At 27.6% G+C, this 25,296-nt stretch overlaps 1 protein-coding gene across 3 annotated transcripts in view; it reads right to left on the minus strand.

Annotated features, from left to right (window-relative positions):
• LOC129956962 (uncharacterized) overlaps positions 1-25,296 on the minus strand; it is a 113,054-nt gene that overhangs the window by 44,455 nt on the left and 43,303 nt on the right. For 2 of the 3 annotated variants that reach the window (XM_056069026.1, XM_056069024.1), the window contains exon 1: positions 10,376-10,661. The exons of the other annotated variant lie outside the window; for it this stretch is intronic. In XM_056069026.1, coding sequence (XP_055925001.1) covers positions 10,376-10,499 — 124 coding nt within the window. In that variant the 5' untranslated portion in view covers positions 10,500-10,661. Of the gene's footprint in view, positions 1-10,375; positions 10,662-25,296 lie in introns of those variants that run through there. 3 annotated transcript variants of the gene reach the window in all.

The following is a 25,296-nucleotide window of genomic DNA, read 5'->3' on the forward strand; positions in this document are numbered from 1 at the left end:
GAAACGATAAGCGATTCCATTCCATGAGGGAGTCCCACGCATGCTGCCTCCACAAACTGATTGTAAAACGCTTACTTATGCAAAAAAGCATTCTGAGAAATGCAAACCGGCAGATGCAAGCAATGCCACAAGCAGATCGATGCAGGACGCGAAAACTCGCGCCTTAAAATGCAAATACATTCTACCCTTCTCTGATGTAATTAACTGCAACTGGGGCAAGTGGAAAATAATGGGTCCAGACTATAAAAAAGACCTCACAAAGGAGCTGGAGAAGAAAAAGAAGCCAATCGAGAATCTTCTTAACGACACCAGCCATCATTAAGATGATGGGACGCCAAGAACCAACCAATTAGCAGACGAAGCAGCAAAAGTAACAGAAGAGTTGGATGGCGAGTTCAAGGATGTGTTTGGGATTCTGGTTTAGTCAGCGTCTTCTTTCCTTAACGAATAATGACTTAATGTATATGGTAATTAATTTTTATTATACTAGAATCAGTTATTGAAGAATAAATTAAATGGATTTTAACTAAGTGACTATAATCCCAAGGGCAATTCTGTATTCTGACTAGTCATCGCTCACTTGCCCTGAATTTTAATTCAATTCCTCAGATGATATGAAATTTTATTTAGTATGTAAAAAAAAAGATATTAAAAATTAATAATTAGATTTGATTTTTAAGAAAATGGCGATAAAAATTAAAACTACTATCGTGACCACGTTTATGATGTTAAAAAAAAAACGCTCTAAAATAGTAATATTTTTAAACCTATGCATAAAAAACCATCTATGAAACTAAAATATATAAGTTAAGTGACAAAAGATTAAAAAAAAAAAAAAAATGGAAAAGGGCTTTTTTTTATAGCTAAAAAGAGGTATAAACAAAAATCGTCTAGTTTAAAGCATAGCTTAAAGCTTAAGAAATATATCATCCAGTTCCTGAACTAAAAAAAATAAATTATATTTCTATTCATTCTTTAAATTTTGGGATTCGACTGATAAATAAATGAAATGCTCGAATTTTTTCACATTGTGGAACATTAAAACAGCTGTAAGATATTTCTAAATGAATATATTATTACTTAATCCCAAGTTCAAGAACTATAGAACCTATTGACAAATTATTATACCAAATCTGAATTAAAAATATATATTAGGTTTTATTTTATGATATTTTTGTCAGAAAATTCTACCAAAGATTAAACTCTGAGAAAACACCATTTAAAGATGTAAAGATGCATGTAATATGTAAATGCAAATATAAAAATCAGTGCAGATTCCCAAAAAGCAGTTTTAGAAATTCAAATGGTTTTATAAAGAAACCTGTTCAAACATTAAAAATATTAAATTTTTAAAAAAATTCATAATATTACAAAAAAAATGACCTTTTAACGTAACCACTTTAAAAAAATGTATAAAAGGCTTTCTTTTTTCGATTCTTCGTTCCAAATTGAAAAAATATCGACCTATTTTTCACTTGTCATTAACTAGTTCCTTTTAATAAAAGATTAACTAGATTAAGCTTTTCTATAAATTGATTTCTAGAGAATTCTATTTCAATTTTTGATTAAAAAATAGAATCCATAACAACACTAATTTAAATAAATCAGCTACAGAGAATAAAAGGAAGTAAAGTAGAAAAATATTTGTATAATTGTTTATTAATACTTTATTTCCGACTTCTCAAACATTAATTAATCATTGTTTCTAAATTTTTATTTTACTTATTTATTCACATATTTCCAACACTGATGAAAAAGTTTTACTGGTTTAATATATTTGGGAAATTATGTTTAAAGGATGTAAAAGGTCAAAAATTATTATTATTCCAGAAAAATATATATCAACAGAACTGCAAAATTAAAATATTAAATACATAAATTTATTAAACTTCCGATGCCATCAAATGAATAAATTAAGTGATATTATTATTCCACCTTCGGAATCATGTAAAAAGAGTATTTTTTAACCAATTATCATTTTGCTCATTATCGTTTGCTCATCTTTTTAAAAGACTGACTTGAAAAAAGTGCAGAAAAGATGAGATGACATTTTTTTTATTGTTTCCATGTTTTAATTCTGCATTGGGATATGACCTTCACATTTAGTTTCAGCTTCGAATAAAATTTTAAAGACCATCAGAACAGATGAGTAAATAAACAAAAACAAGTCAAGAAAATATAAATTCACTGAATTCATGAAACAATAATAAACCTTGAAAAAAAATTCATTGACATAATAACTTTAATGAAGCACTTTATCTGCAACCATTTGAAGTTTCTTTTATATAAAAATTTAATGAAGTTTATTTTTAATTTAAAAAAATAAGAAATTACAAAATTACAAAATAATTATAACCATAAAATACTATGCAAGACAAATATTAAAAATTATAAAGATATTTATTTTGGTATTTATGTAAACAATTTTTTAAAGTCTGTTTTGAAGTGAATAATATTGTTAAAAGTTTTAAATTATAGCGTTCACGTGAAGTCTGAATAATTTAATAAATACAGAAATAAAAAATAAAATAAAAATAGAGCAGGCATAATAAGATAATCTTATAAGAAAGAAAACATACAAAATTTTGAACTGATATTCTCATTTTCAATCGACTTAGTCATGCAATAATAGACGATAGCACACAATTTAAAATAGATATGGTACCTAACAAGGCACATACTACGTAAAATGCAATAAAGTATATCTTATCTTAAATAACTAAGTGATACGTTATAAAATTTTGCGTGACTTAATCAGTCCATAAAAATGCATTTCTTAAAACTTATTTCCATAAAGAAAAACAGTTAAAAGAAGGAAGACCTTTTTTCCCGTCTGCAACGTGCAAAGAATGTGGTACCATTTCAGTGTTGCACCTACACACGCAACAGAGATAAACACATCAATTACAAATAAGAAATCTGCCAGATAGGCGCTGTAAAGATAAATAATAAACCGACGTAAACGAAGCTATAACTAACACCACTTAACAGAGGAAAGAAACAATGCTAATTGCAGCTATTTTGTGACGTTATCTTAAATGAATCAATTCACATCAAGCCGAAAGAGAATTCGAATACCAATTCACTTCTAAGCTAACATGAAAAAAGAAGACGATATTAAAAAAAAAAAAAAAAAAACAGATTAGGAGACAGGATGTATTGCTTTACGCTGTAACAGAATCTATTCTTTCATGCATGGTGGTGAAAGAATGCATTGTTTTACACAGTGAAAGAGAGGTATTCAATACATTTGACGTAGAAGTAGACATCTTGTAGAAGTTCTTTAGAAGTGGTTCTTTTTCACTTTCAATGCTATTCTTCAATTCTAAAAACACCTTTAAATATAGAACAATATATTTGTTCTTCTGTGACGTTTTTTGCTGAAAGAGAGCAAAGTCCTTATGGTGTTCAACCTACTTTATAATCATAATTTTTGTAATAATTACTTCATGGAACACTTGAAGAACCACCAGATAGATCAAATGAAAAATATCGGTAAAAATTCTTCGACAATTTTTAATACAAATAGTAATCAATTAGAAATGTGTTAAATAGTCATTATCATCATATGACTTATCATCATTATTTTATATAAAAAAATTTTCAGTTTCAGGTGAAGAATATTGTGCAGTTAAACAGGATTTGTAGCCAAAAATATCAAATTTCCTTGCCTGATTTGTTATCTTATTTTATTATTTCACATTAAAATTAGAATTAAATGTAAATATTACTATTAAAAACAATTATTCAAAAGAAAAAAAAATTCTTCCATATTTTTCACTTGGCTGATAATAAGTATAACAATTATAAAAATGAACTTTTTAATACAATTATATTTTAAATTTTTAATAATAATAATTAATAATACTTTTTTATACAAGTTAATTTAAAAATTAACTTTTTAATTATTCCACATTAAAATTAGAATTAAATGAAAGTATCACTATTAAAAAACAATTGTTTTAAAACTAAAGAATATAATTTTGAGAAACAAATTTAAGAGAGGTACGCAGTTGAAAAAGAATTAGATTAAATGTTTTAGAAGAATAGTTCTTACTTAGATATACATTTTTTAGCATTACATAGTGAAGATATCTTACAAGATTATAATGAAATTATTCATAAAAAATGTTTTCAGAAAGCCACAGAAAAATATTTTATTAAAATTGCTCCCTTTTTTTTAACTTTTAACATAGAGACATCTCATCTATTCGAAAAGTATTTGGTTAAAAGACTGGTCTTTACAAAAACTTTTTTTTGACAATAATGACAAGAAATACGAGGAAAAACCATAAATTGAACATTTAATAAAATTTATTTTTTCTATTTCGATAAAAGAAAGAAAAATGACAATCAATAGACGCAACCTTGTTTCAAACATTCCACAGACAGATCCAAATTTTTAGTTATTTTTATTAAAAAAAATAAAAAAATTGGGGGATAGTAAATATTTTTACAATGAGTTTTCAAAATTTTAATAAAATTTTCAATTAAATCAAAACTTCAGCATTTTTCTCAATATTTCCGGAACATATTACATCAAATAATTTTTACACCACAATAAATCAATAAAAAAAATAAGTGAACTATTCACTGATGCCAGTTTCATTTCCGAACAATTTTTATTTTCCTAAAATTTAATAAAATTAAAAGAATGTTTTAAACTGTAATTCATAACAACGTTTTTCGTGGTTTAAATAATTAATTTTTTTCTTCTTATTATTATTTACTCACGCATGGTGAGATGTTATTAAATATTTTTTTTTTTTGTGTTCAAGTTGTCACTACTTTATAATGAAGAGAAAATTTTAAGAATAAAGATTAACGAATTAAACTTCAAACGTTACCATGGTACGAATTAGATGTTAAAATCTTATTCACATTTTTTTTAAAATGCAGATTAACACAGATGTAACGGCAATGCTGCAAATATTTTATATTTTAAAATCTTTACATACATCAAATTGACACTTGAATATCTTAGTTTAAAAAAAATACTTAAATCTTATTTCACAATCGTTTTTCCTTGAACAGTCCTTCAAACGTTCGCAATAACCAGATACAATCAATGCACCTACAAGATTTTTTTCTGCTTCGATAACCAAATACGGTAAAACATTTTTCTGCCTTTCAAATGACCAGTCATGATAAATAATAGTTGATCACATGCTTTTACCAAAACTAACAAATGAGAAAAAGAGATGTTACAAAATTGATTGTGCATATTTTATAGAAACATACATAAAAAAATAAAAAAAAAAGGCAATTAATATCATTAAAAAAATTCCTCTAAAAGTTCATAATTGGTAAATGACTGGCCATGTTACATTTAATAACAAAATAAATCTTTCAGTATTTCAATTTGATAATATCGTTATTCTATAACTGGTTAACTGGTATTAAAACCCAAGAGAAAAAACTACATTTTAGGTTTAGTAATATTTCTTTTTCCTTCGTTCTTACTTTTTTTTAAATATCTCCTTGAAACCTTCACTTTTTATAACTACTAATCATGCTTTCAAAATCGATTGTTGAATTCCTATTTTCAACATGAAAATAGGTGAACATGAAATAACAACAAAAATCTATTCATATTAATTCCATTTATCCTTTTTTTTTATCATTTTAGAAAATGTTTTTAAAGATCTAAATGGTTCTAAAGATAATACATACATTTTTAAAATTCTCGTTTTCATTAAATGCAATTAGGTTAAAAATTAATAAAATCTTTGATAATTGGCAATAATATGCATTTAAGAAGGGAGAAAAAGAAGTCCTTTTTATTTCATGTTAATTTTCGCAATTTTAGGCTTGCGAAATATCTATGATTTCTTTATTTAATGACGTATTGATCACAGTGAAAAAATTTCATTTAACGAATTTTATTTATTTGAAATTATTTGATTTTATAAAGAATATCACATATAAAAATGTTATTTTAACGAAATTTCGAATTCTAGAAAATAAGTTATAGAAACTAGATAAAAAAAGTAATTTTTCCTGTTCTTTCCTGTATGGTTTTATGATTGAATACTAATCAAGAAAATGTTTCAACATTTTTGATTGATTAGTTCATTGAGACAAATACAATGAGAAATGTAATTTTATGTCCATAAAATTATTTATTATTCAAATCTACAAAAAAAAAAAAAAAAAAAAAAAAAAAAAATTCCAAAAATGTATTTTTGGGACTCAGAGAGGTCTAAAATGCAAAGATGAGTCAAATATTGAGTTCTGAATTTTTTGATGTTTACAATACTTTCTCTTTGTCAAAGAGTGAACAAATATTTTTAAAATAAAAAATCGTCTGTGTTGCTATGGTTACAATTTTCCTACTTGCATTTTCTGAAAAGAAATCTTCACTAAATAAAAGAAAAATATTATATTAAAAGATTTTTCTAAATATATTCTAGCTAACTTTCCAACTTTTATTTTGCTTGCTTTAAGGATAAAAATTTAAACGGAAATGCAATGACTCCACTTTAAATTTTGGAAATTAATTTCATTAAATTATAATTCATTAAAAATATTATAATCTTAAGCATTCATATTTATTTAAAATAACTTTTTAGAAGCAATGAACAATTGAAATTTAACTTTATTTTAAACACAGAAACAAAAAGAAAACTCATGAATATAAAGTAGTTTAAGCATTTTATGTATGTACGTATATGTTAATATCAAATGCATAATTCGGCTTTTCATTAAATATGTGGCTATATCATATAAACAACGTATAAAACTGATTAAATATAAAACATTAATATTATCATACCATAATTAATAAGTTAATAAAATAAATGATGGCAGAAATTGATTGTAAAATTAGAATATAATTTTTTTCATACGTAAATAAAAAAACTGATTTAGTAAATATTCAAACATTTCTCCAAGATATTTTTTATCACATCATTTAAGGAATTATTAATTCACGTCAGCTTGATATTTTAAGTGGTTTTGTATGTTAACATAAGAAACTTAATTTACATAATTATGAAACTCATTTTATCAAAGAAAAGCTTCAATGGGTGGTGATTTATATTTTATAAAATAACTAATTAAATCATACAATAATTAGTGGATTTTATTTTATTGAAAGCGTATATTTCAAGAAATAACTATCATTTTATGATTTTTCTCTAAAAAACTGCCATTATTCCAATTTTAGCCGGAGGGTTTCTCATATTATCTACAGAAATAAAACGCAGCATTACGCTTAAATTGAGACATGTTTGCTTGGAGTTTAAATAAAAGAAAAAAAAAGATGGAAAGCGTCTGCTTTCAACACAGAAATACAAGTGTCTTGTAATTTAAAATCGTCCGTATTTTGGAAGATTTACACATTTTTTAAAAAAATTTCTAGTACGACATACTGAGTCACATTTTATACTTTAGAATTCTGAATATAATATAATTTAACTTTCGAAAATACTAAACAGATTTTATATACATATGTAGTTTTTTCAGTCAGTTAAAATTAGACTCTAAAATACATACGTCAGAAGCTACCCCCCAAAAAACTTAAGAAGTTTGGCATCATTCCCAATGACATCTAGTTGGCAAATATATTGGCCTTAAAATTGCTGTATCACTACGAAGTGTAACATTTGGAAAAAATTATTACTCCAAACGAGGTTTAATGAAATAAAGTGTTTACTGGTGTTTCAAGGATTGAGACTAGCTACTGTTAAATTTTTCTTTCTCTGGATATATATAAAAGAGAAAAACAATAGCAAAAAGAAAAAGAAAAGAAGAAAGAAAGAAAAGTAGTTCTCTTAAATCAGAACTACTTTTGCGATAAAACATATTTATAGCAGCTTCAACATACAAACAACATTTACTTTTTTTTATAAGCAACTTTATCTTTAAATAGAAAGGAATAATGTATTACAGTTGCCACAAGGCAGCTACTATAATAATATCTTTCAAGATAAATAAAACCTAAGTTATGTGTATTTTCTAAAGGGAAATTTAAGCTACAAGAGGAAAAGAAATATAAACAATAAAATCGTCTGCAATTACTCACATGATATGATTTTTAAAATCATTTTTAAAATAACAATAAGAACAATTTAATCTTGTTAAATTGCAATTTTAAACAATTCCCTTAGTTTTTAAGAATTTATACATAAAGCAAAAGAATTTATTTGATATCACAATATTACATATTTTAAAAATTTTATTGTTTAGAATAGAATAAAATTTTCCATGTGGATTTCCTAAGTCTAATATCGCATCTCACAAGAGTTTTTTTTTCCCCTTAAAAGAAAATGCTCTTTCAGCAAAAAAATCCTTTAACGAAAATAAAAGGAAAAATATTTTTAAAATTTTTTTTATGTTTAATAAATCTCAAAATTTACATTTCTTTTTCAATTTACTTTCATGCGCTTAATCATACTCATCTACATCGATGTCAGGAAAAGCAACAATACATTAAATTATATCTTGGTACAAACAATGGAAGTTTTTAAAATAAAAGTTTCTTCAATAGGTTTAGTTGCTGTACCTCAATCAACAGAATATTTTGTTTATGTCATTATACCCCTAATTTAAGGCACTAAAATATACTACGTTCACTTGCAAACTGAAATATGGCATTATCTTTACAATTTATTACGACTGCATTTCCGATTTTATTTACACATCAGTTTTTTAAAAATCTGTCTCTGTTATTCATTTTTCAGAGTCTTGCACTTTTATACTAGAAATTATTATATAATATGTATTAATATAAAATCTAAGATTCAAAATTAATTGTTCCAGTTATTTATCTTAAAGGTTCTTCAAATAGACAGCAAATGGAAAACTATTAATCATACATAATTTGATTTCACAGAAATTTTATTTTTTGGATAAATTTTTAAGTTGATAGCCTTTAAATTATTATTTTTACAATTTTTTTGTACTATTTCTTAAAACTGCAGCTTTTTAAACAAAATACAATACAACTGTCATATTAGTAGAAAGTGGAATATCAAATGAAAGAAGGGGATTTTATAACATTGAATAGTCTAATATTTTTGTAACCATTTTGAAACTATTTTTTTAGTTTTTAGAGTGCTTAATGAAAACACACATTTTTCTACCTGAAAATCTTAAAAATATGTAATTAATAAAAATTTAAACACCGGACACATCCTTAAGTAAATATTCAGTTCTTACACCTTAGAGGAGAAGCAGATCATCATAAACTAAATAAAATACTGCTCCAGAAATCTAGATTCCTTGCAGTCAGATTGGAAAGTACGTCGCGAAAATTGTAGAGAAGTTGATGGCTAAGATATTAAAATTGATTCCAAATTAAACATAATGCTTTCTTTCAAGATACATTCGTTTAAAACATCAATAAATAAAAACAAAAGACAATTCTTATTTATAAAATTTTTTTAAAGAGCTACGCCCATTTTCGAAGCTTAGCCTCTAATGCAAGGTTTGATTATTTTTTAAAATTACACTACGACGTACCAAAAACAAGTAATTAAAATTCTATTATTTATTAAGATTTGGTAAGATTTCAAGCGATGAACAGCAAAAAGTAAACAATCCTAGAATATTTTTTCTAGAATAAAATAATATCGAAGCAGACTAAGAAAAATTCTAGTAACAATATTCATACAACTACGCATTCACCAACAATTTTTTCATGATTTATTTATTTTATATTTATTTTTATATTTTCTCTCATATATTTATTATGATATTTTCCCGAGATATTAATAACCATTTAAAAAGATCATTCATATAATAATTTTAATTTTATAAATTTAATTAAATTACAATAAGATGCATGATTAAGAATTCATAAATAAAAAAAGGGGAAAAAATTAAAAATTAAATTTTAAAATCTGCATTTAAAAGTTTTTATTAATTTAGACATATTTTATAGAAACTATTAAAAAATTATCATTTCGTTATGATTGTTGTATAATCACAAAATTTCTTATATATAACTATCTGAATTAATATTATGTAAGAACTAGAATAATGCTAATTATATTTTACCTACAATACAGTAAGTTTCGAATATAAAATTTAACACGTACACATTTCAATGAATACGTACTCATAAACATATACTCTTCGATTTCCAAACTTATGAATGGATGAAAATAATAACATTATGAAGTCATGAACGGGTTAATAATATAAATAATATAAAGCTAAATAATCTATAGCAACTTAAACTTAAAAAGATAATTCATATTTTTAATAACCAACTGGATCAATGAAAGTCATTCTGATGCAATTTTTACCAACCAAATAACTAAAATGACAACAGGCACACATTAGCAATCTAAATCAACAGATAACATATATTTATCCAAAAACTTGATATAATCCATGAGAAAGGGTAAAGAATCACAAATTCACTCACATCCTTGCTGTTCAGTGGTCCGCGATGTAAGGGGTGTGGAAGATTTGGAATCGGCCTGCCTGACCACCATGATATTGCCGTTGGTCTCCCACACCCTCTGTCCCTGCAGGAGAGTGTCCATCATCCCGAGGGCAAACGATTCACATCACACGGGGGAGTGGTGCGATAGATAATCCGATAACACAGGTTATTTTAATGATAAAAAGCGTGCGATCACAGCAGAAATTCCGTAACACAACAGATCACACATACACACACATCACAGCGATGGCGGATTGGGAGAGACGACTGCGGGAGCAAGGCAACTGTTGCCCATGCGCGCAGAGAGTCATCCCCGTGATGCCTTATTTTTGGGAGGGATGAGGAGGATGGGGATGAAAAATGAGAGGGGTCGGACACAAAATTAGAATGGTCGAAAGCTAGAGGGATGGTACTTCAGTAAAAAGTATCTTACATCGACAGGTTTTCTTTCGTGAACTGCCCGGTCTGGTCAGGACCTGCATATGAATAAGAAGAATAAAGAACTGGAAATATGAACTCTTGGTAATGAACTTCGGATACTAAATTTCAGTTTCAGAAGCGATTGGTTATAAATAATTCTGCTGTTCCTATTAGGAAAGCATAATAATATTTATTAAGTTTTGCTTTCCCTTTCAATTTTTTTCAAGCGAATTATCTTTTAATTATGATAAATAATATTGTTCTTAATTAAAATTTCTATAACATTAGATAAAATAAATTTATTTCAATTTCAGAAAAAATAAGAATAAAAAAATAGAATGCTAATACAAAATATCGTAAAATAAAAATGTTTTCCATTTTATTTAAATTGCAAGCAAAAAAAAAAAAAAAAAAAAAAAACGACAATAACCGGTATTTAATTTTAAACATCGCAATATCTCTTAGCAAACGATTTTTTAAATCATCAGAATTAGACATAATAAATTAGAAATAATTTTTTATTTATATTTCATTCTTAAAAAATCTTTCTTTCTATTTTTTTGTGTATTAATTAATTAATTTATTTATTTGGTTATTAAAACGATCTTCGAAGCTTTAAGATATATTTATATATAGAAGAGGAGATGACATATGACATATATCAATTCTGACAAAATAAATTTAGCTATTTAGTAGTTTACATTCGTCGACAAACTTAATTTATATATTCGACTAAATTTGAATTTTTTTTTTTACCCGAGCCACGCAATTTTTATTCAATTGCAGTTTTTTCATTGCATCGTTTGCGGCTAAAATGACCAGAAAAAACTTATATCTTTCAACAAAGAAAACAATTTCAAATTTCTTTTTTTTTTAAATATTTATTTCTTTAAACAGGAAATCATTGTTCTTTAGTTCATTCGACCTTTTAAACTCGTACCAGGGAATAACTTCATTAAAAAAATTCTTATTTACTTCTAAACTTCCTTCGCACTATCTGACTCTTTTATCGATTTACTTTTGTTATGCGTATTTATTATACTTCTTTGGTGCCTCTTTCCTTATACTTGAATGATATCTAGCATTCATCCTTATTTCAATATAACCTCTATTGTTTATTAACCTTACTCACGCCTAGCTAGATACCTTGAGTTTCCCTATGAGTTCCTCTTTCTTAAAACTTTGATAACTCTGCAGTATGGAAACTAACAAAGATATGAATGATTATGGCCAATTTTCCTAGTGATTTAATTAGTCAGTAGATATTACAAATATGATAATATATATTTAAAAATAATATTTAAAATTTTGCTTTGTTTTGCTTTATCCCACAAATTTAAATTTGGAAACGCCATATTAAAATTCATGATAAAAATGAATGTGCCGTAAATTAACTAATTCGAACGTTTTTTTGTTCAAATTTTTAGATAATTCAATAGATAAAAGAATTATCTTAAATTTTTTTTTTTTCATTTTTCAATAATTTTCTTAGGTTAAATAAACCTTTACCATGTGTTTTTAACAATTGTATGTAAATAATTGTCTAAGGCTCTTAATTCGTTAGTAGATTTTACTGTTGTGCAATCCATTCAACACAGGAAAGCAATTAAAATTTCGAAAATTCGAGAAATTTCAAAAATTTTAAAGCTTTAATTCTGAATTGTACTGTTTATCCTGATGTTTACTGTATAACTGCTACATTAAAAAATATTTGCATTCTTTATTAATATTATACATTTATCAAATATTTATATTTACATTTATTAATTTTTTATATTCTAATTAATATTTGTTTACTTCCCCGTTTTTCTATTTATTAAAAATGATTATACATTAAAAATAAATTTCGAATGCACGTTTTTCTATTTATTAAAAACGATTATACATTAAAAATAAATTTCGAATGCATTTCTAGTATATATACTTTTTTTTTCTGCTATTCTTTATTACTTTCTCGTATACGTAATCGTATACTCGTTCGTCAAAAAATTCGAGCAAGAGATTTTGACAAATCTCAACGTTTTAAACCTCCCTGATTACACTGATCACATTTTTAGAAAATGTCCGTCTGCCTGTGACAAAGATAACTCAAAAAAGCTTTGAGGTAGACGAATGAAATTTCGTATTTGGCCTTTACACCAAATTTGTGGAATTCTATCAAATTTTGAGCAAAATCTTTTCGGTGGAAGTTTGTCCAGCTGTTGGAATATAAGTTAACACGATAACTAAAAAACGAAAAGAGCTAGATAGATGAAATTCTGTACATAGATTTAACATCTAACGTGTAGACACCTATTAATTTTTGAGCCAAATCCAAGAAAGGTTTGATTGTCGGTTGGTCTGTACTCTCAGAAACATGTAAACACGAGAACTCAAAAAACGCAATCACTTAAATATATCAAATTTGGTAAAGGAGTTTTTAATTACAAGTACAGTTATGTGTGAATTTTTTGTTTCAATCGATAAAGAAAAACATGTCTAAAACAAAAATTCGATTTTCGTATAATATAAACACATGCCAGGGATTAATCGCTAAATAACTCGACAAAAAAAGCTAATACTCTATTTACGCCAAAAGCTAATATTTCATAATCATTGTGCGTCAAAACCATGTCAGGCGTTCTCGGTATGAAAAGTGTATTATAAGTTATGCGAGAAAGGTTTTAGGAGACCCCTCCCAAATCCTTAATATGAACTTATTGTGATCTCATCAACTTCCAACTATCCGCGTTTTCTAATAAACAGAGCCTTATGAAAATATAAAAACTCTAAATATGCACTGAAAAACTTAGAAAGTAAATCGAACACTTACATCAATCGTATCAAAATATCACATAAAACTGCAAATTATTCTTAACAATTCATTCTACAAAGTAACATATTTTAATAACATTTCTGCCGCCTGAGAACGCAGAACTTGATTTCATAAACTGCAGAAAACGCCCTCCATGATTATCATTCCGCTCCATTTCGCTTCGTTGTAATGTCGATGCTGTTGTACTCTGAGCCGTTGGGAAATGAAAGATGATTCATTCATTAGATGCATGCAATACATGGAAATGACGCTCTACACCAACGAACGATTAACTAATGTCACCCAATCCCTGATATTTTCATTGCAAATAAGTATTTGCCGTTTGGGTACTCACCTTTGAGATGGATTCGGTTATTGTAGACAGATATATAGAAACTTCTTCAACCAAATCAATTATTAAATTATCCCAATCATCACAGTTGTCAAACATTCCTTGTCCAAAATGATGAAAAATGTGCATACTCTTATGTGATTATCAAATGTCCCGTCACCTTAACCCTTCTATGTATGATTTTTTCTCTTTTTGGGGGGCAATAAATCAAACTTATATAATTCATGCTTTAGATTAAAGGAAAAATGTTTTAAAAAATCTTAGTATAAATATAAAATAATTGAAAAACACTACGATGGAAGTACCCATCATCATGTAAATTTACATGTTAAGCTCAGTACAAAATCTTCAGTGTCCCTCTCTTCTAAATTTCTCCACTCATTATAACTTTTATTAGCAAAAAAATCTCAGATTAGTTATTAAAAAATATTCAAGAAATCGCACGTTTCTTCCAACCACAACAGCGGAATGACAAGTTCAAACCCACTATAATGATTGTGACATTTGATTTTTTTTTTTTTTTCACAGCTACGTTCCTTATTACGCACTAGTCGTGAAAAAAGTTGCCAGGAACAACCAATTTAAAGTATACCTGTTTTGAGTACAATTTTTTGTTCACTAAATGTCATGATCATGCAAAGAAGGGTTGCACTCTAATTTAAGGACTGTAGGATCTTTAACAACTAAAACAGATCTCGAAAGTTGGTTAAATGCGATTCTCCCTAAATCAAGAAAAAATTCTTAAACTTAATAGTTTTTTTTTTTACCACAGTTTTATAAAACATTTAACCTTATAATTATGAATATTTAAGTCAGTGAAATAATTTTCATTAATTAAAATATATGTGAAAAAATGTTCCATATACATTATAAAAGACATAACATAACATTACATAAATGTTACTCATTTACTCCTAAAGGGCATAACTTGATAATCAAGAAAAGTGATAAGTATTTTAATTGATTTACTGGAATTATTTTACTTTTTATGTTGTTAGAACATGATACGGCTTAAAAAAACAGATTTAGCATATTAGCAAGCACTGAAAATAAGTATATATAATAAAGTTTTGATTCTGCATGTAAAAATTCCGAAAAATTAAAGGTTTAAAGCTTTTTAAGTTGAAATGTTTTGTTTGTAATCTTTCAATAAAACCTCAAAATTAGTCGCATCTTTTCCAACAAACCTCTAAACCTTTTTTTAAGACTACTTTTACTAAACGGCTTCTGCGACCAGATTTCAAATGCTCTTTAACTAAATTTCTCCGTTTTACACCAAAGTTGAGGAAAAGCACCGAGATTCGAAAATGAATATCAAAGTCAAGTATTAAAGATAAAAAAAGAAGTTTTAAAACTATGAGAAAAAAAATTCAATTACTTCCTGTCATTTAATTTTTCGATATACATTGTGTGTTTTTGCCAGGAGAAAAATATTTATACTTAACAACTGGACAGTATTTCATGATTAGAAGCTATTAGACGACATGCGCAGAAACGTTTGTCATGTGATTAGTGCAACGTGAATTTACTCTATTATGAATCAGAGGGTACTTCATGAGCATATATATCATCTTTTCCACCCCCTCCCCAGTATGATGACGGATACTGACAACTCCCCAACCCTCTTCCTGTTTATCATACAGCGTGGAATTCATGGTAGGCTGATTGGTGGTTCTCCCCTACAAGATAATCTATATGGCTTGTTGACCTTCCTCAACCCTTTTCACCCGTTTCGCCCTCCAATAACGCTGATGTCTTCAGCGAGTCATTACTAGGGAACTGATTAAGAGGCTGGTTCTGAAATCAGGCTTTACAATGAGAAGGTTTTAATTTACTATTTTAGGTGTTAAAGAAGGAAACTAAAAACTTAACAAAAAGTTAAAAAAAAAACCTTTTATAGATGTTTCTTTCATTTTTTCTTCTTCTTTAGCAGTAAAAAAAGTATATAAAATATAGTAATCGTCAAACAATTAAAAAAACAAAAAACATTCATTAAAAAAAGCTTTAGACAAATCTCCATGTTTTATAGATGTCTTTTTGTTTATTCGCTAGTCAATATGATAGCTTAACAATAAAATGAACTAAGCGTATAAAATTTAGTATATGGATTTACACTAAACCTGTAAATCAATATTAAATTTTGGTCAAAATTCATCGAATAGAAGTTTGTATACCAGTGTGAATTAATTGTATAAAATTTGGTATATGGATTTACACTAAACCTGTAAATCAATATTAAATTTTGGGACAAAATTCATCGATTAGAAGTTTGTATACCAGTGTGAACTAAATGTATAAAATTTGGTATATGGATTTACACTAAACCTGTAAATCAATATTAAATTTTGGGACAAAAATTATTGACTAGAAATTTGTCTATCCGAGTGCATTGAATGTAATGATTCAATTCGAAATCAAAATAGTAGATAAAATCATATATACTAATTTTATTTTTCTAGTTTGTTGAAATTCTGAGTTATTATCTTCACAAGAATAGACAGTCACACTTGCTGTCTCCTGAAGAATTTGTCGAGAATTAGATATATATCTTAAATTCTGATTTGAAGACAACAAACTGAATTTTATCTTTTTAGTTCATTCCGCTTTAAAACAAAAGTATTCACAGACAAACAAGTCAATTTTAAAATATATTTTTTCCCCGGACTCAGGGAGATCTAAAATATGGAGGCATATCAAACTCTCGAAATCATATTTTTTGATTATTATAATACAGTTTAGTTTAGTTTAGTTATATTAACGTCCCATTGTAAAGCAACACTACGGCTATGTTCAGACAGATGACAAAGACGGTACCTGAGTTGGCACCCCCTCTCCACATTTACATTTATTATAGGTGAATAGATTTATTATATTTCTATTTTATTCTCTGTATAGTCTTTACTACACGCAAATCTTTCTATAGCAACGGAATTGAAGTCATTGTGATGCACTCTGCTATGGCATTACTCAGTAAGAAGTTACCCCATTTGAGTTAATCCATGATGACGTGATGCATGTTAAATGAGATGTGCTTGCTTCTTTCAATGTACATTTCGCAGAAAGATATATTAAAACCCCGATGCAACCTAAAGCAGGCAGTCTGTTGCAAGATATTAGATGACAGCTAGGTATATTATATGCGGTTGTGATTTCATATGAATTATGTCATAATGGAGACTTAAATTCTGCCAAGTAGGATAAACCTTAATTAACAGACAGACCTAATTCTTTGAAAGGTATTTTAAGGTTCTTTTCTTAAAAAAACTTTCTTCTTTGATGTCATAATCGTTTAGTCATTATCTCTCGTCAACTTAACATATCGATCGCTACGGATGACTGAATCAGTTACGTAGGGAATATTTGTAAAATGCGAACGATGAATCACGTTGAAATAATTTATTTTCGCTTTTCGCATATTATGTTTTTCCATACTGCAAACATACGGAATAGTCTTAAATGAAAATAATGCTAAATTTAAGTGCAATACTGTCACAAACATCTTGAACAGGATTTCTCAAACTGTGGTAGTAGACGAACTGATGGTATATTATTTTATAAGTACAATTTTTAAATAAAATATTTAATGAATGTTAGACATAAATGCAAAATCTTGTCGTACTTAACATTTTATTTTGACTTTATTATTTAGGTAAAAATATACTTCCCCATTTCGGCACTCTCTTAAATATGTTGTCATATTCTCATATCATACGATTTTCATAATAATGGGATTAATAATGAAACGAGTAACAGACTTTTACAAATATTGGCGAAAAAAAAGGAAAGAAAAAAAGAGAAATATATTTTATTACAAAGCAATAAAATGTTCAATGCCTTTTAGCATATCACTTTATAAAATTGGATTTTCAGCCATGTTATTAATTAAAAATAGGCATAGGAAAATGCCACAATTTGAATCTGGCATACGCTTCAAATCATGGAAAATATTGCTAGACAAATAAAAATTGGTTACCGTCAATAAAGAATCATAATATTTGGTTTAATGAATACCTACCCACTCTTTATTATAATTTATACCACAATTGTATTTTATTATGAAATAAATATTTCATTTAGAAACATTTTCGAATAATATAAAATCAAAATATTTTATAAAATAATTATGAACTCTTCATTTAGAATATAACGATTTTCATTTTTTTTTATAATGGTACATATATTTTTTATTCTTGTTTATACTGCATAACATTTAAAAAGCTTGAAAATTCTTGATCTAGAAGATGGACCTTTTAAACTCTAACCAAATAACTTATTAAAAAAAAAATTGGTTACTTTCATTCAAATAAATTATTTACAAATTCAATTACCTGATGAAATCACGGACAGTATGTTGATCCTTTATAGAAATTTAAAATTCCAGTGTTATTAACTTGAAAGAAGTGATTTTTCATATTTTCAAACTGGAACGTCAGTTGAGGAATTTTATAAGACAGTAAATAAATGAAGTAAAATTCAAAGATAAAATGTAATAATTTTTTCAAATTAAAAAGAAGAAATAGATTAATAAAGCATAAAAAATAATTTATCATTTTTACCATTCTTTTTCTTTCTTCAAACTGGTTCATTTACACTGCTCACGATAAAATGATTATAGTCCATATATATAGTAAAAACTGGGAAAGAAAATTGATCATAAGCTATATTTTTAACAAAGTAGACCTACTCAATCCATTTATAATGAGTATTTCATTTTGTAATATAATAAAGACCATTCATTATATAACTCATGAAAACTACAAACATTTTTTTAAAATTGTTAATAATAAACATTAAAAATTGTTTACTGTTAATAATAAAAGTATTGAACACTAATAAAGTACATGTTCGACAATAGAGTTCCAAAGTAAACTGCCAATTTTTAGAAATTTCGCTTCTATATAGTTTATATTGTCATAATTAAGTGTATAAATTGCTGCAGTTTAACATCTGCATTCTAAAAAAAAAAAAAAAAAAAAAAAAACGTTTATTTAATAAGAAATACGCTATTTTAAACTTGACAAACTAAGAACAATAAAGCAAGCATCATTTTTTTTTTTTTTTTTGAATAGCGTAGCCTCAGAAAAAAAAAAAAAAAAAAAAAGAATATAACAATCTGGTGTCACTCAATTTTTAGTACATCAATTTTTTTTAAAAATAAAAAACAAACAAACATACAATTTGCAATTTTTATCAATTAAAATTTGAACGCTTCATTAAAAAGAGTATTCATACACAGAATATATTCAGGTTTTTTTTAAACACTATTTTCTTAAAAAAAATGACAAATTAACATTTGCTTCGATATTCCAGATTTCAGATTATATCAAATTTGGGCTTTTATTCTGATACACTATGATCCTTAATGATTACATATACAAGAATTAATGCACTATAAATATTAAAATCTGGATTCCTTTAATTTTTGCTGTCATCCCCTTGAGCGCCAATATACGAGTTACTCCTGTTCGCAATCCGGGACGATCCCTGACATCAAATGAGAGTGGCGGAATGACTGTTTAGCTTACATCTACTTTACATTTGTTTGGAGCGATCTTGTGAATATACCGATTGTTCCGTCTTTCCCGCTTCCACTACTGTCCCCCCCCCCGCGGCAGACGATAGTTCGAATCCGACTCGTAATGTGCTTCCCGCCTCGTCCTATTTACTAGTTCTTTTTTTCCTTTTTGTTATCATTAGATTTTTTTTCCCCCTTGTCGTTTCGCAGCTGCATTCTGATGGGAACAGGAGGGAAGCTATAAAGAGCTTTTATGATGAAAAACATTCACTTTCTAGAGCTTCCAGAGAGAGAATAGAAACATGTGTTCGCACATAAGAATGTTTAGAAGAAATTTGAGCAGTTAAAAAAGTTCGGCCATTTTGTTACAGAATGGAATATTTGATGTTAAAATTATAGCATATGGTTTCTATCACAAATTTTAACGATGCACTTGTATAAATATAATTAAGATGCGTATTGTAGAACGGGAATTATTTCTTGAAAATAGAATTAAATATAGAAACTGGCTGGAGTCATTTCCCCAAACTTTCTAGCATACTCTCTCACAAAATGCCACAGAACGTCTTGTATGACATTGGTGTAGAATAGTTAAGAAGTATTAGTTTTTAGCGTGAATTAAAGCATTTTTACAGAATCTACGGTAAGGTCCTTGGCGAATTATTTGGCGATTAATCCCTGGTATGCGGTTAATAGTATCCAAAAATCAAATTTGTGTTTTAGACACATTTTTATCAATTGATTGAAACAAAGATCTGACACAAAACTGCACTTATAGTCACAAAATGCGCGAGCCTAATTTGATATATTTAAATAATCGCGTTTACCTGCTTCTAACCAAAGGACAGTCAACCCTTAAAACTATTTATTAACCCTTTTCATCAACCCTTCAAACAATTTCATTAATGATGCGAAAATTCAGGGTCGGCCCGAACAAAAGCGGGATAAATACAAAGTTGATATCGAAACAAATTTCTTACAGCGAAGTAATAACTTATTTTATTATGCTATTTATTAATTTGTGCAAACTGGAGTAATGTAAGAATAAGTGAAAACGATAAATTGTTATTTTTATTTCAATCGCGAAAAGAAATCATTAATGAATAAAAAACAAGTAATATAAAACAAAAAATTAAGTCAATTCCTATTTAGATCAACAATTTTTTTAAAATGTCCACTATTCACATTCTTTTTAAAAGATCCCTGTGTTTCCCTTACTTGTGATTGACATGCGTCAGAAATCTCTATCAAAATCTTATTAATATATTAGCATTATGAAGAAATATTTTCCATATCAAAATCTCAGGTTATATAAGACGGGGAATAATTTATTTCGCTCTTCTTCTCCACTTCTGCTTTTGTGCCGCTCTGCGGCGGCGTGCCATGCTTGCTTCTTCAAGATGAAATAAAACGACGTCACGAAATCAAAAGTATCTTCAAACCTGCCTTCTGCTTAAAAGAAAATAATGCTTATATATATATATATATATATATATATATATATATATATATATATATATATATATATATATATATATATATATATATATATATATATATATATATATATATATATATGGGCATGCGGGAGAGGAAAGTGATAATACCTTCATTAGATAGAACACGAGAAAGTTCCAAGGAGACCACCATTGCTGTATTTTATTTTTTTTTAGTTTGTTTTCCCCACATTTTCTACATGAAATTTGTTTCCATTTCGTTCATTAATTTAGATTCAGATGTTTACTAACAGAGGAGATGATTGATGAATATAGGACGGTCATAAATAAAGTTTGAAAATACTCGAAAGCAGGATATGAAATTATTCATGTTTGGAAGTACTTAGCAATGCGAGCAATTAGTATTCACACATATGAAGGGAAATAAGATTCCTATCATATACAGAGTTACTGACATTCACCTTGATCATTTTTGGTATTAATTATTAGGGACAAAATATCCATCACAATATGAAAGATGGCAGCAGAGGAAAGAAGCCAAGTGCCCGGGAAAAAACATTGCATTTTACAGCTGTCCTTGTTCCTTTTTATACCATGTTTTCGAAACAAGCCAACGTGATGGAAGTGCTTGTTTTTTGGGGGCCGGATAAAGTTATGTCTTTGTTTACTGAGCCCATGTTAACATTTGTGCTTGACAGCCTTCTAAAATCTATGATTCTTGACTTTGCAGGACAATGAAAATGGTGAAAATCATTTCTTTCCTCTACATATATCACTTTACTATGCTCGGCAGACGCCCAATATGAAAATTTTAATAGCTCTTTTTATTTTCATCGATTGCCTTGAAGCAAATCGATTTTCAAACTCAACTGGGGAGCATGAGCAGAATGACAAATGAATTAATCGGTATTTGCCCCAGTTTATTAATAGACGATATAACAGAAGGTTTATTTAATACATATATGTAAACTGAAAATTAGAAATAATGGATAAATAATTTTTGAAAGAATAATCTATACTTATAATAAAGCTCAATGTGTGTGTGTGTGTGTTGGCGCTCTACAGGCCAGGTCATTTGACATACAGCTATCAAATTTGGTACATGTATACCTTAGAGGTCGGGAATGTGCACCTGGGGTTCCTTTTTTTGAAATTTTAATTATTTGTTAAAAACTAACTTTCCCGCCAAAAAAATATTCCTTTTTCCCCACCGCCAACTTTTCCGCCAAAAAAATCTTCCATTTTCCACACCGCCAAATGAGTAAGGCTTCAGTTATATTTTTCTCCCAACAGAATTGAGGCTAGGGTTAACATTTTTCGGTGGATTATTTCAAACGATTCTGTTTATTTTCTTCATGTTTTATGCATTTAAAATTAAACATTGTTAATTAATCCATGTTTCAGATTCATTCTGAAGTACTTTTGAATTAAAATAACACAGAATAAAGGAAATTAAAAATGTATAATCTGCATAGCGTTACCACAACTGGCGTAGAAAAATTCACGCATGCGCATTATGTTCAGATTGTTGCCATGACAACCGTTATCAACGGATGATTTAAATTATTTTTAGGTTAGTTGAATGCTTTTGTAAGTAAATTGTATTTATGTTAGTTATATATTTTTTGTATATGCTTATAGTTTTAAGTACATCGTTTTTTAAGTAGTTTTTTTAAGCTGTTTTCAATGATTTAAATTATTTTTAGGTTAATAGAATGCTTTTGTAATTAAATTGTATTTATGTTAGTTATATACTTTTTTGTATATGCTTATAGTTTTAAGTACATCGTTTTTTAAGTAGTTTTTTTAAATCTGTTTTCGACCCATTATTTTAAACGATTCATTTTATTTTCTTAGAGTTTGATGCATTTAAAATTAAACATTGTTAATGAATCGATCTGTTCATGATGAATCTGAGAAATTTTTGTTGACAAATTCTTGAGATATTACATAAATTAAGAAAGATATTCTTTAGTGCCCATAAAGTTTCAACGCTCAGTGACTCTATTATCAGTAATCATATTATTATAAAAAATGCTTTGTTTCAGTAAAAAATATTATTATATTAATTGCAGATTAATCATTTACACTTTAATTTAAAGCATATATTCTACGAGGGGTAACAGAAAATTAGAGAGACACATATCACGTTATGACTGAAGGCCTTTATTATTAGGAGTGCATTATATGACTATCAAAATTTGAAGTTTTAAAATATTTTGCTGAAGAATCTATTAAAGTTGGAATTGCGTAAAATATTTAATGGTACGACCGGAGTTTAACCACCTGCTTGGAGAAATTTTTAAAAATCGCCAACAACGGCCTTGCGAAATATTCAAAAGCAAAGGAGCAGATGATCAATTATAGTGCATAATAAAGATTGCCAGCTTTAGCGCGTTATCGCAACTTGGCGAAGAAGGGGGTTAAACTCCGGTTCAACCTATTTAATTATTAAAATTTAAACGAACATTAAGATTGGCGAACCGGCTGGTCGCCAAAGGCGGCTAGTTTTCAATAAGATAATTCCATACAATAAAAATAAATAAGAAAAATTTGCAAGAGGATTTAAATTTATATAATTTTTTCTACAACGAACAAACAAATGAACGATTCTTATTGGTTATGCATTTCAATAAAAATCTTTTGCTCGAAATCTGGAAATCGTTTGGTTTTATTTCGCCATTATGCTCTCAATCTTCATCAGATAAGCTGAATTAAAAAAAAAAAAAAATATGTTTCTTTGAGAAATGAATGTGAAAGCTGAGTGGAACAGTTTTTTTTTAAAGAAAATGATAAAACATTATATGAAACCGAAAGCATCCAGTATCATATGAAGTGATAAGAAAATTAAAAGACATTGATTTAATCAGACATTTTAATGCACATCTCTAGGAGTAATAATAGTTGTTATAATAAACGCGCACATGAAGAAAACTTTTGCTTGCTTTTGGTGATCTCTTTTTCCTCATCTTATTTCTAATTCAGTCTGACATTAGCACTCAAGAGCAATCAGCCATTGTTAATAAAATCGCAGGGCCGTAACTGCCAACGGTGCTCCGGTGCCCCGAGTGAGGGGGAGGGGTATATCGATTTCTTATATAATTTTTTTTTTTAAACTGAAAAATTAATTTCGCTAAAAATATTTTCATTTTCACTTTCCCAGACATGATGATTTATCCAATTCGAAATGATTAATTTAATTTGAAATTAAGTTTATTTGTGAATGAATAAAAAAAAAACAATACTGCGAATGCATTGATAACTGATTATAGTATAAGAAAATATCAGTAAGCGTAAGATATCATTTTTTCACTGTGTTGAATTAAACAGGAATTTTAAAAAAGCATACAAACAATCATCAGTGATACATTTATTAAAGGTCCCCCCCCCAATTCGATAAAAGTTTACTAGTTGCTTATGGTGATAAGTTGGTTTGGCGGAATTAATAGTTTCCAAGACCTTCAACTAAATATTTTACATAATTAAGTCTTAATGGCTTCCCCAACAAAATATTTTTAAATTTGAGATTTAAACAAATATTATAACTCTTCTTATTTTCATTGTGCTAAGAATTTTACTAACTTTTTGTCTATATCTTTAAGCTTTCAATTATATTATTCAGGAAAATGCATCAGCATTTAAAAAACGGGCACGCTTTAAAATTTTCTTCACCATTGCCTGATTTTAAGTTAAACATTAATGTAAGAAGATTTTCAAAACAATTATTAAAAACACATCTTACTACTCAGCATGAAAAAATAATCCGAATTTTCATATCTTGATTACCAACAATAGAAAAAAACCCATGATAAAATATTAGCAGTAAATTGAAAAACGATTTGAATTTAACTTAATAATGAAATATATCGCTGTACAACATGCTTAAAAATATTTTTAAAGATTGATTTTTAAAAAATTCTACGGCAAACAAAAAAAATGACATAATTGAAAAGATATTTTTTGAATTCTAAATCAAAGTTAAATTTATTTTTGTGCAGTAATATCACGGGGGAAAAACGCCAAAATTTTGCTTAATTTGTATTTAAATGAAATTTTTTAAAAATTGCACCAATGCGCATGTTCCCACACTTCAAAGCATACATGTGCTAAGTGATCAACGGTTATATGGATATATTGTCGCCGTCAACACACACACACACACACACACACACACACACACACACACACACACACACACACACACACACACACACACACACACACACACACACACACACACACACACAACACACACACACACACACACACACACACACACACACACCTTTTTGAAAGCTATTAAGAAACTGTTATATAATAACTAGAAAAAATGATTAATGTCATAAGAAAACAATAAAAATA

The sequence above is a fragment of the Argiope bruennichi genome, chromosome 11 (assembly GCF_947563725.1).
Source record: "Argiope bruennichi chromosome 11, qqArgBrue1.1, whole genome shotgun sequence".
Lineage (NCBI taxonomy): Eukaryota > Metazoa > Arthropoda > Arachnida > Araneae > Araneidae > Argiope > Argiope bruennichi.